The sequence below is a fragment of the Heptranchias perlo genome, chromosome 1, assembly GCF_035084215.1.
Source record: "Heptranchias perlo isolate sHepPer1 chromosome 1, sHepPer1.hap1, whole genome shotgun sequence".
NCBI classification, from domain to species: Eukaryota; Metazoa; Chordata; class Chondrichthyes; order Hexanchiformes; family Hexanchidae; genus Heptranchias; species Heptranchias perlo.
The window spans coordinates 112202524-112216050 of NC_090325.1; the positions used below are offsets into that span (position 1 = coordinate 112202524).

At 41.9% G+C, this 13527-nt stretch overlaps 1 protein-coding gene across 9 annotated transcripts in view; it reads left to right on the plus strand.

The window, feature by feature from the left end:
- LOC137324931 (cytokine-dependent hematopoietic cell linker) overlaps window positions 1–13527 on the plus strand; it is a 134161-nt gene that overhangs the window by 89489 nt on the left and 31145 nt on the right. For 7 of the 9 annotated variants that reach the window (XM_067989630.1, XM_067989623.1, XM_067989637.1 and 4 more), the window contains 2 exons: window positions 1976–2019; window positions 12877–13051. In XM_067989630.1, the coding sequence (XP_067845731.1) occupies window positions 1976–2019; window positions 12877–13051 (219 nt within the window). The remainder of the gene's footprint in view (window positions 1–1975; window positions 2020–12876; window positions 13052–13527) is intronic. The other 2 variants (XM_067989682.1, XM_067989674.1) reach the window with 1 other exon arrangement.

Here is a 13527-nt window from a genome sequence, read left to right on the forward strand (position 1 = left end):
GGGTTTGAATCCTGGCAGAATTCAGTCAGCACTCATTTTCCAAGGTGGACAAAATGAGTGCCACATCTTTGGATTTGGGTGAGGAGCAGGAGACTGCAGAGACTAAGTGCAGTGTGCCACACTGCCACAAATGAATACTTCTGTTTGTCAGCATTAGAAATGGTGATCAGCACTGCCTCGTGCTACCATCTGGTCGTGACACGTTAAGTCTCTCCCTCTAAACAATTGACATTATAATGTCTTTCCACAATGGATATTGTTTTCAGAATTATCAAAAGGAACAAACTGTAATCACTATACGCAGCAGTTTTGAATAGTATTTGCAACGATGCGGTGGATTCTGTTTCAATTGCTATTTTGAGTGTGAAGATACTAGCTCTTCAAGAGTTATTAAAAGCTTCAAGGTGATCACAAATAATTGATCTAAATAGTTATTGCTAAATAATTTAAGGCCATATAAAGATAAGTTTATGTTTCTTTAAAGATGAAAGTAAGATTTCCTTTTTTTGAACTTCCACTGCTTTACCTACAGGTAGGGTCAGATTGTGAGATGAGTAGTTTTATGAGATCAGAATCCACAGAGTGCATTATTACTCTTTTTGCTTTCATTTTATACCTTTTCCTCTGGCTTTAGAAATAACATACATTTTTAATATTTCAAATATTTCTATCATTAATTTTATATTTTAATTTTATTATTGTTTATTTCTTTACCAAGTATTGTAGCACTACCTCATTTCCTAATCAGTCATGTCATGAACCAACAAGCATTTTATATAAGACAGCTTTATAGTGGTATGGATAAAAGAAACATGTACACCAGTGTATGGATTATGTCACAACCCATCACATTTGGAATGGCAAAAAAATGAATATGACCAATGGTTCCAATAATAAGTATTTAAATAATACATTAGAATTCAGCTACATACCAAATTAAGTTAAGCAGATTGCTAATATGAACAATTTTTAGCAAATCCCATTTTGCTCCTAACTTAGTGAATACCAGTGGAGCAATTCTTATTATAATTCAAGTTTGGCCATCCACAAGACACTTTACCTGTCCTTCCATGCCTAATTTCATATAACAGGTTCACACTGTGTAATCATCATGGGGAAGAAGAGTTATAACCAGGAGGAAATGTCAACTTCTAAATTATAATTAAACAGTTAGGTTCATTCTAAATAGAAATAAGCATAAGTAAATGCATAACAATAGGTAGTTTGTTTTGGAAAGCTCAGTAGACTTTTAAATGGAGACACAATAAAAGTATTTCTCTTTGGGTGTATCACACAGTCGCCTAGAACATCCGCAAACCCATTTAGGGTTTAGTGAGAGAGGAGAATGGAAAGTTATCAGGTGATCGTATTTCACAGAAATCTTTTTTGGAGAATGTGACTGGTTGTTTTTGTGACTGAACCAATCAGAAATGACACTCCAGAAGTACTTCCTGTTGATCCCTGGTCCTGGGATGTGGTTGACTGAAAGAGCAGGTTGAAGGGACAGTGCTCTCCGATATCTGATTGGTCAAATTTCTGGGATGTGATTGGTTGTAGGGACAGTGATCTCTGGTTCTTATTGGTGGAAAAGCCATTACACAGCAGCTGCACCTACAATTGTATATTTGTGCATTCATACAGACATAAAAAAAGGTTAATCATTTCAATAGATATACTGTTTTTGTTCAATTAGAATAAAGTAAATAGAAATTACATTTCCTGCCATGGACTAACAGAATTCAGCTACATGTGCTAATAACTTTCAGTGAGGGTGCATAACACAAGGGGAGGTATTACAATAGTCTATGATATCATTACCAAGGAGTACAATGTCGCAATAATCATATAATCAGGATATAGTAAGTTTTTTTTGTAGTTGATAACAGGGATGTTCACTAAATACTGAATATTACAATAACCTCTAAACAAATAATGCAAAGTGTTTGTGCTATGTGACCATCTTTTCACTTTCTAGAGCCAACAGCAACTAAGAACTATAGATGGGCATCGAAAACATTTGTAAGTATCATTAATTTTGTATTTTGAAACCAATAACTATACTGCTAGGTTATCAGGCAATAATTTTTGAATTAGTTGTCTCCTAGTCTACCAGTGATATAAGTGGTTAGTCCTAAATGTATGTAAATATCGACAACACAATCTTTTGTGGCCCTCTTCCAATTTGAAGCTAGTACCTGTTTTGAGTGGCTTGGAGCCAGCAGTAACAAGTTATACTGTTGGCTGTGCATCGCTCGCCAGCCAAATTAGAAATCTGCACACATTTACTTGCATGCATATGCAGAGTTCTAGTCAATAGCATCCAAATGCTGGTTAAATAATTTATGATGTCAAATCTTTGATAGGACAGTAGGCTTTTTGTTAATATTAACAAGATTAAAACAGTTCCTAGGTTGTCTACATGACCACCTGCCAACTTCTTTAAATCCCCCAAAAAACTGTTGCAGCTATACTGCAGTTGGTGCAAAACTGAAGCAATATGAAACTATTTGCTTCAGGTAGTCTCACCCCACTTGGCAGAATTCAATTCTGGCCATCTTATTCCCTAGTTATATTGGATTTTTTGAATTGATGCAAAGCCAAAACTACTTTGCATCGTTGTAATTGTGTTGAATAACTGACCTACAAAAGATCACATTTCAGACTATTTTCTAACAAATTGTAATTCATTTCGATCACCTGAAAATCAAAAGTGCTGTGACTCGGGCACACTAACCTTCATGCCTGAGCCTCCAGTCCTTGCTTCCATCAAGCGAGACTTTGAAGTGAGAGTGAAGCTTTGCAAACTTTATCTTCTGAATCAACAAATAATCTAAGAGATAAAAAGAAAATACTTTTTATAGACAAATGTATCCAACAAAGTTGTTATGAATTGTTACATTTACTAAGACTCAGTGTCTCCAAGTGTTTCCAATTAAGTTTTCAGCCAAAAGCCTGACATAATTTTCAGCAGTTAATCATGCAGGGCTCAGTGGGAACTGAGCACATACTTTTCTTGTACGCTTAGGTGTCTGAATGGATTGCTTACCTGCTGAAATCCAGGATGAATTGACAACATTGTCAATTTTTCTATAATGAATTCAGTCCCTGAGTTCCAATGCCTCATCTTGTTACAGAACCTTAACCCAACATCAATGATTAGCTTCCTTTCTTTTCAGTAATTAGTTTGGAACTCAGATGGCCGTGTTTTGGGGGAGGAGTGGCTATATATATAGGCCTCTAAATAATAAACTCCCTGGGTACTATACAGTTACTTTTCTCATCCTCCTCTGTTCCTTCCTCTTCCTCTGATTGTGCATCCAGTCCCCTTTCTGTCTCCAGCTTGGGTCCAGTTTTCCAAGAAACTTCCTCAGATTAAGTAAATCCAGTAAGAAAGCTCTGGCTTGATTATATATTAGTTATGAAAGTACGGCACTTTTTGTTCTATTTTTCATATCTTGAAGAACATTTTATTTAAGACTTCATTGAAGCTTGAGCTTTTTGAAATATCTTTAACATATTCTTTAAATACATTTTCTATACCCATTAGGGCCCTGAATTTTCTCCCACATGTGCAGGTGCTTTAAGTACAATGTAATGCATTGATGTATACCATTTATATCTTTTGTGTAATGTTGTACTGTGGGCACACTGTCACTCAGTTTTAATACTTTTAATTACACATTAATAGTACACAATACTATTTTACTACTGACATTTGTCTTAGCTGCCTAAAGTACTGAAATGATAAATGGAATATTTTGAGAAATGGTGAATGGGTCAAAAAAACATTATCTGCAAGCTAACTGGTCAGAATGATCACTGAATCCAATACATGGATCTCCAGATTAATTTTGAAAATCTGAATTGGCTCAATTCATGGATATATTTCCCTTTATTCCTATTTAGTCCTAATTAAATGAGGAGGGAATTATGTGGCCTCATGTTGGGTGTAGTGAAAAGGGAGCATGTACCCTTATGGATACGAGTTTGTCTACTCTCTGGTATTCTAGTGGGGAGGATATATAGCCTGATGCTGGGTGGCAGTCAGTCTGAACCCTGGTAGTCCAACAGAGAGAGTATGTGCTCTCAGGTCTGATTCAGTGACCAAGTTCCTCAGTTCCATTGAAGTAGTTTCACTGAAACTAACAAATGCATAGTTGCAAAATTAAAGTGTGGTTGTTCTTACTGTGCTGATTATCATCACCCTATAGAGCAATTTCTTTTACACTAAGGGGCATATGTACAAACCATATTCATTTGGAGTTGTGTACTGAGCATGCATTTGAATCTCTGATGTGCTAGAGAATAGCTGCTTTATTGCATGGTTTTAAACCTCTTACTTTGGATTTGGATATAGATGCTGATTTAGATGGTGTGATGGTGGATAGTGTCAAGTGGACAATTTGTTTGCATTCTAGAATTGATGACTTGCTAGCCAAAAATTACTAAATGTAAGCAAACTGGCATGATTTTTTTTTAAAGGGCTCCATCTTCATAAAAATGGTTTAGCAAATCATATTTGCTTATAAACACAACACAATGACGTAAACCACATTGAAAGGCCCCATGACATCAATTGCCACTGTTACTGTGGAAGAATGATGTACAGTACTTCTGGCTTTTCTCCTTCACCAAAAAATGTTTGCCATACATTTTTTTCACAAAGACAGTGCTGAGTTAATGTTTACCATAGGCTCAGTTGAAGGCAAAAGGTACACATAAGACATCCATGAAATGCAAAGGTAGAACATTATACAGTCTATAGTGACTCTGATATAAAGAAAGACTTGCCTTTATATAGTGCCTTTCACAACCTCAGGGTGTCCCAAAGCACCTTACAGCCTATGAAGTACTTTTGAAGTGTAGTCACTGTTGTAATGTAGAAAATGTGGCAGCCAATTTGCGCATAGCAAGCTCCCACAAACAGCAATACGATAATGACCAGATAGTCTGTTTTTTAGTGATATTGGTTGAGGGATAAATATTGGCCAGGATACCAGGGAGAACTCCTCTGCTCTTCTTTGAAATAGTGCCATGAGATCTTTTATGTCCACCTGAGAGAATAGACAGGGTCTCAGTTTAATGCCTCATTTGAAAGACGACACCGCTGACAGTGCTGAGGTGTCAAATTCTCTGTACTGTCCACAAATCAAATTGTTTAAAATGAGATTAGATTTGACTGTTGTACATACTCATAACTGTCTTTTAACCAGCCATATCTACTGTATCCATTCTGGGAGTTGAACACATAATCTTGGCTGACACTTCAGTGCAGTACTGAGGGAGTGCTGCATTGTCAGAGGTGTTGGGGGTGAAATTGGGCCGTTTAGCACCCGTTAGATACCTAAGCCCCGAAAATGAGGTCTGAGATACGCGCACACACATCCAACGTGAAGTGCGCAGGACGCCATTTTGGTAAAGGGGTTTGCGAGCACGCACCTAACGGCCACCAGCAGCATTCAGAGTAGGGAGATTATTGACGTGAATCAGTGTGCAACGCTGATTTGAAGCAACATTTTGGAACTCCACACTCTAGCCAACGCACTGTCTTAACCTCACACAGCTGAACAGGACTTTAATGGCATGAAGGACCCCCCAACCCCAACCAGTGCTATTTAAAGGAATCATGCAGGAGTTACAGGTTAGTTGCTGGATTAGTTATTCTGGCTGCTGGTGCAATTGTACGTGTTTTTGGAAGTTTCCTATACTTGGAGGAAGTTGCAATATTCTATAGAGAGTGGTCTGGCTGGTCTTGCAGTACTGTTAGTGGCATTTAAAATAGTGTGCTGAAAAAAGTTGCTTCCAGACATGGGTGGCCTGCTAGGACTTCCTCTGGGAATTGAACATGACTGGGAGAATGAAGAGAGGCCACGCAGAGCGGGACAAGCTGCGAGAAGAGGGAGGAGGAGGAGGAGGAGGAGGAGGAGCAGGGCACTCAGCAGGAGGCCAATTCTCTAACCTCAACTTCAGCGACGACCAGTGCGTCAGACGGGTGCAGTTCACTAAAGAGGTTGTGACTGAGATTTATCAACTGCTGCAGGCACAACTGCAGCCTCAGAGCAGGACAAGGACAGCATTGCCCATGGCTATCAAGGTAACGTGACGCTTAATTTTTATGCCTCTGGCTCCTTTCAGACTGCTGCTGGAGATAAGCAACATCTTGTAGTTTGCAGTGCACTGCTGTATAAGGGAGGTCATTGAGGCTCGGTACACATTCAGAAACAGATTCATCTCATTCCCTCTTTCCAGAGACAAGCAGCAGGAGTGAACATGAGGGTTTGCTCGCATTGCAGGCTTCCCCATGGTACAGGGTGCCATTGACTGCACACATATTGCCATGCGTGTTCCACATCAGAACTCTGTCATATTCATGAACAGAAAGGGATTCCACTCCCTCAATGTGCAGCTGGTGTGCGACCACAGGCAGCGCACCATGCAGGTCAATGCCCACTATCCTGGCAGCAGTCATGATTCCTTCATCCTGCGGCAGTCCTCTGTGTCACCTATATTTCAATCAGTACAGCAAATCAAAGGCTGACTACTGAGTGACAAGGGTTATCCCCTCATGAAGTGGCTCATGACTCTGCTCAGGAACCCACACTCACGTGCACAGCAGGCCTACAACGAAAGCCATACTGTCACACAGAACATCACGGAGCACACCATAGGAGTCCTCAAGCTACGCTTCCGCTGCCTGGACCACTCTAGAGGAGCCCTGCAGTACTCAGCTGAGCAGGTATCAAGATTTGTCATAGAATGCTGCACGACCTGGCCATAATGAGGGAATGGCCCTTGTCACTGCCTATCAGGTGAGAACCTGAGCAACAGGCAAAGGAAGAGGAGGAAGAGGCGGAGGAGGAGGAAGAGACGGAGGAGGAAGTGCAGCTGGAAGTGGAGGAAGAGGCAGGAAGGCTACAACGTAGACAGGCCCTGTCTGCCAGGGCTCTGTGTGATCAGATGATTAATGAGCGATACCAGTAACCTCAATGATACCTCCCCATTCACCAACAGTCCCACACTCATTACCTTTCTTCTCTCATATGACCTTCAAATCTTCCTCCTTATGATTACACATTATGTTTCCTCTCTCAGCTTATCGCAGAAATAAAAACCACCACCAAATGCAAATTCAAATCCAAATTTATCAATTAACACATGAAATGATTCAAACAACATGGTTCACCCTTGTGCATTCCCTTAGTGCCTGTTGTTCTTGTGCCTTTACCTTTCCTAGTGCTCCTACGAGGTGCTTCCCATGGTTGGAGCATGGGTGGTGGAAGGCTCCTGGTCTTCAATTGAGGAGACTGCAAATGGCCTTGGAGGACGACCTCGAGCAGCTCTGGGCCGGGAGGGCCCAGCTTCAGACTGCACCATCTTGGCCTGGGCTGCAGCAGTCTGGCCAGGCTGGCTGACAGGCAACAGAAAGGGCACTGGCTGAGTGGCAGGAGTGGGAGCAGGAATGCTGCCATCCTGAAAGAGGACAACAGGTTCATCTTCCATGGCGCCAGTGCCACTCTCCCGGGGCAGCACCTCAGCAATCCTGATGATCTGCTGGAGAACAGATTGCTGGAATGCTGTGATGCCTTGGAAGCCACTTTCAACAGTGGTACCCAGAGCCACAATAGCAGCAGTCTGAGCTTGTAAGGCAGCAGTCTGAGCTTTCAAGGCAGCAGTCAGAGCTTGGATGGCAGATATTTGTGCTGCATTGGAAACTGTGACATCGGTCATCAGACGCTGCCTCATGGTGGGTTCCACAGGTGTGCTGATGGAGGTAACCACCTGATCCATGTGGGAAAGGATGGGCTCCAAGCTCTGCACAAAGCCCTGTGCCAAGTTGGAGCTGGACTCCTCCATGCCCCTTCTCATTGTGCACAGGCTTTCTGGCTTTCCAATGCATCAAGTATTTAGTTGTGTACACCCATCAGCCTTCTTCTGTAGCCTGACCCATCGAAGTCATCATCTGACTCCTCTGCTTCAGAACTAGTGTGTGACCTCGCCCTCCAGCGAGCAGGCACGTGCGGTATCCTCTCCCCACCTGGCTCCTGCGCACTTGTGTCCGGTGTCTCACCACGTGCAGATCCCTCCTCTATCCTAGCCTCTAAACTATGCACAGCGTCAGTCTCTGAGTTGGTGGCTGCGAGTGTAAGATCGAGTGACGGTGTCTCTTCATCATCACGGTCGTCTTCCTCTGCCTCCTCTGACTGGACAGGTTCCAGTTCTTGGGTATCGGAAATGACAAAGGGACACGGTTTGGGTTGTGGTGAGGGGAGAGGAGAAAGTAAAATGTGCGTGCTGACACCATCTGCAGCACCTGAGTCAGAAAAGATTGTAAGCTGAGGAAGCAGTGGGAGGCGAGAAGGAGGATTAGGTATACAGAGACCCTCATCATCGATCCCTCCAGCACCGCCAGTGGCCACGGCCTCAGCGATGGCCCTTCCAATGATGGACAGCACTGTCTCCTCCGTAGGAATGAGGACAGGTAGGCGCGCATGTCCTCCTCCAGTTCTTTCCTGCTGCCTCCTTTTATACGCCACCTTCACCTGCAAGAAAGCGGGAAGTGTGTCAGTGAGTGCCCTGCAAGATGTTTGGGTGATGTGGCTGTTATGGTCGAATAGGTGCCAGTGTGTGTGAACTGTGAGTTATGGGTGTGTGGTTTGCAAGAGTGGTAATGTGTGAGCTTGAGATGAAGCATCTGATTTGAAGAGTTGAGTACTGACTTAAAGAATTTATTGGTATGTGGGTGATGGGGGGTGTAGTGCATGGTGCAGTGGATGCGGCTAGTGGTGTAGTTAGTAGGAGATGCCATGTGACAGTTGAACTCACTCACTTTGACCACTTGTGTCAAATCATAGAACTTCTTCCTGCACTACATCCATGTTCTTGGACCTATGTTCCTGGCATTTACCTCCTCCGCCACTGCCTCGTGAGCATATATCTGGAGGGCCTCCTGCCCCCCTGCGAATACAGGATGCCCCTCCTTCTGTCCACCTCTTCCACCAAGGCCTTTACTGCATCATCCGGAAACCTTGGTGCCGTTCTCTCGTAGATGCAGCCATTCTTCACTATATTCCATCACGGATTTACATCCCAATGGACTTCCAGCATTTCCTGCAGCCACAGTGCACCTCCCCTTTAAGAGGTACAGGCTGCCTTTAAGTAGTGCTAGCCACTCCTGATATCGGGGCCCCCTGCTGGTGCGAGCAGCCAATCAACAGCGCTGGCTGCGTGCAGCACACATTGAAATCATCAGGCAACACAAATGTTACGTGCTGCCCGCATCGCAACAAACAGGCATGGGTTAATCTCGCACTGTAATCCCAGTGCCCATTTTCGGGGATTATCCAATATAACCCCTGTTATGTTTTGCATAAGACATTAAACTGAGGCCCTGTCTACCAATTCAGATGGATGTAAAAGATCCCGTGGCATTGTTTAAAGATGAGCAGGGAGTTCTTCTGGTATTTTGCCAACAATCATCCCTCAGTCAAAATCAGATCAACTGGTCATCTATCTTATTTCTGTTTATGGGACCTTGCTCCCATGTTTGCATACATAACAACAGTGACTACATTTTAAAAGTAATTCATTGCACTTTGGTACGTCCTGTGGATGTGAAAGGTGCTATATGAAGTTCTTTCTTTGTATCTAAAGAGAGCCCAACTCACTGCAATGTTGCATTTCTTTTTGCTGGGAAACCTGGAGAAGCAGATCTGTCACGAGGTTGGGTCACTTTCCACTTGGCTCAAGATAACGTTGTAACCAGTGCCCTAATGGGTAGGGTATTCTTAACTGGAGTGTATAACTTAACAATGTTTTGTGTTGGTAAACTTGTGTTTTTTCATTCGTTATCGGGATGTGGGCCATTGATATTGCCCATCCCTAATTGCCCTGTACAACCGTGCGGCTTGCTAGGTCACTTCAGAGGGCAATTAAGCATCAACGATTTTAATGTGGGACTAGAGTCACATATAGGCCAGGGAAAGGGTAAGGACAACAGGTTTCTTTTCCTAAAGGACAAGGAACATTAACTGCACAGTTATATTCCAGCCATACACACACTTGGGGGTCCTTAGACCGTAGTTCTAACCAACCTGTGTCTAGGTTAATGCTTAAATAAGTGCAGTGTTTCTACAGGGAGTGAGAGTAAAAAATTATTAAGCAAAATCTGTTTGTGTGGATAAGTCATAAGTTTAGTTTGAAGAATCTTATCATAGTGGCCCCGAAAATCCACAGGCCAACAAACCCAGCAATTACACTGGGATCATGCCTACCCCCCAAATCAGGAACCTCCATCACTGACCCTGAGTTCCCTAATTAGCCTGTCATCGGTAGGCGCCCACATCACTAGAGGCAGATCTAAGATGCCCGCCATTGTAAAGATACTGGAAAGTCCAGCAAAAACAAACCAGCCTCAGGCACTGTCGAGATACCACCTCCCTGGAAATAAGAAATAGCTGTCTCCTCAGCACCACCATGGCAAATGACTAAATATAGAAATACATTGGTGCAACAATTAAAGAAATCCTTCCTTCTTTTATAACGGACAGCTTTTAACATTTAAAAAAAATTGCCGCCTTTCTTTCAAGGTTCAGGCCATGATTCTGACCTGGAGCCCCAGGTGGCCACTAAACATGCATGAAACCTTGGTTAGACCACACTTGGAGTACTGTGAACAGTTCTGGTCTCCATATTATAAAAAGGGTATAGAGGCTCTGGAGAAGGTGCAAAAAAGATTTACTAGGGTGAGACCAGAATTGAGAGGTTATACCTATCAGGAAAGATTGAACAGTCTGGGGCTCTTTTCTCTAGAAAAAAGACTGAGGGGTGACCTGATAGAGGTCTTTAAGATTATGAAAGGGTTTGATAGAGTAGAAGTAGAGAAGATGTTTCCACTTGCGGGGGAGACCAGAACTAGGGGCCGTAAATATAAGATTGTCACTAATAAATCAAATAGGGAATTGAGGAGAAATTTCTCTACCCAGAGAGTGATTAGAATGTGGAACTCGCTACCACAAGGAGTAATTGAGGTGACTAGCATAGATGAATTTAAGGGGAAACTAGATAAACACATGACGAGAAAGGAATAGAAGGATATGTTGATAGGGTTAGATGAAGCAGGGAGGGAGGAAGCTTGTGTGGAGCATAAGCACTGGCATGGACCAGTTGGGCCGAGTGGCCTGTTACTATGCTGTACCCTTCTATGTAATTCTATGTAATTCTATTAGTTGGCAGGAAGGTACACTTGGTCTGACCAAGCATGCCTCTGCCAACCATACACTGGATCCTACTGAAGACTCAGAACACAGGAACTCCCAAATTAGAGAATCACCATTCCCGGCCCCTCCCCCTCTATGCCAATGGGAGAGGCGCAGGCCCAGACCTATGGCTGGAACCTGACATATTTGGGTGCTGGCCTACATTCTGACCATTCCGGTGCACTCCAGCCAAAGTTAGGGCATGAATGCTCCAGAATGGCCGTTGATTTTTGAGGACCAGTGTTGGGTTCTGTGCATCTCACATCCCACTTGACTTTAAAAAAAGTAATGCTTCAGATGTAACCCTCTACCTCAACCTTCCTCTTAGAAATACCGATCTACCTGCTATTCCTTTCTAGCATTTTCTGGTTCTATTTAAAGTTTCCAGCTTTTACAGATTTCCTTTGACTCCAATATATAAAGCTAGACTCATTTTGGTCTTTCAGATGCAGATGCTGGAAAACCCTAACGACCATTGCTAAATTCTAATGAGGAAAGGATGGGATTTCTTTGATTGTTTCACCAATGCTTTTCTATATTTATTAATTCGCCACCTCACGAGTGAACAGTGGAAAGAATTACTTGTGGTTGTGTCCCTTATCTTAAGGGAGGAGAATTCCTATTTGAAGGAGATGAAGATCTAGTTCTATTTGCACTTCCCCATTACAAATATGATACAAGTTCGAACAAATTACTCTTAAAAGGGCTAGATTCACCACCCAATAATACTCAATGGGAGGAAAATCTAGCCCATATTTCTACAGGAATTGTATTCATTAACCTGCTACTGTGTCATAAAACATCCTTCCTGTGGTAATTGTTTCCGTGTTGATGCTTATAAAGCAATATCTAAAAATACACCACCCTACTGTGATACACAGGAAATGACTATCTTCCTAGGTAAATAACCTACAACTCTCATACAACTGCACTTGTGCACTACAGTAATTTTTAAGCTAATGCATATTTCATTCAGCCTCCAACCATTTAAGTTTTGTAACAAAGCATCTTAATTAAAAGTTACTTTACTTGGAGTTTCCTCTATTGTAGGAAAGAAGAAAATGTATGAGTCTGGAAATGACTGTGAGTGGTGTAATCATGCGGATGCTTAAATAAATGGGTTAATGCCTCTATTAAAATAGCTGAAAGAGGAATTGATGTGAGCACATTAAATGTCCACGTGATAACATTGCTACAGTCATTTCCAGGCTGTAAAATATGTTTTTTAAACAATTATCCATATGTCTCAAAAAAAAGCTCAGTATTGTATGGGAAATTTTTATATGAAGTGCTGTTTTTGTGGGCGGAAATAGTGTATGATTATAAAGTTGCTGATTTTCTTTCCAATATACGAAGAGTTAGATTCTACTGCCACAAACTTGTGTTTGCACCAGATAAGAACTTAGGAAAAGTAATAACCAAACACAGTTAATAATAAAAACAAATATGACCTTGTAACTGAAGGTAAATTGCATCATATGATAAACAGAAATTCTTGTCAGTTCTTGTGTCACCATGTAATATTAGTTAGGTAGCAGGTTACCAAGAAATATTATAAACCAGTATATAAAAGACTGCTTTTTTTTTCTGATAAACTTGTGTTAAAATTATATCATTGCAGCCAGACGTTAATAGAAGGATGAGGACTGACAGTGAATCTGAATATGAACTGCCTACTGCAGACCACCATGAGCAATCTGACTACAATTATGAATATGTAACTTCCAGTCTAGAAGATTTACGGCATGTGAAAATTTATCCTGCTAAGCCAATGAATATGCAGTCAGTTTATGCAGGTACAAAACTATTAAAGCATTTTGTTCTTCTTTCACTATCCTAATTACAAAGCTGCTTGTGCTTACAACACACAAAAAAGATAATCGTATGGACCAAATTTATTATCATCCAACATAAAAGTCAAATATCTCTCACTATTGCATGCACAAGTGAGAGATATTTGAGCCTATGCACAAGACAATTGTGTTGTGATGTGCTGCTACTAATGGTTCAGTAAATAAATGCACTACACGGTGCAATACTAAGCCATATAAAGCAGAAGTGTCCCAGGTCTGAGCCCTAATTTGAGCTGAGAGAGATGACCTGAGCTCGGGTAGGAAGCGCACAATTAGCCTCACTGTCTCCAGACTAGAAAGAGAAAAAATCAGCTAGTCTTCTTGCTTCTGATTGCACCGAATGACCCCTGCCAAAAAGCGCATGTATTTGGAGAGAAGTCATATATCTATGTGCTCTCCTGGACTAGTTTCGATCACCT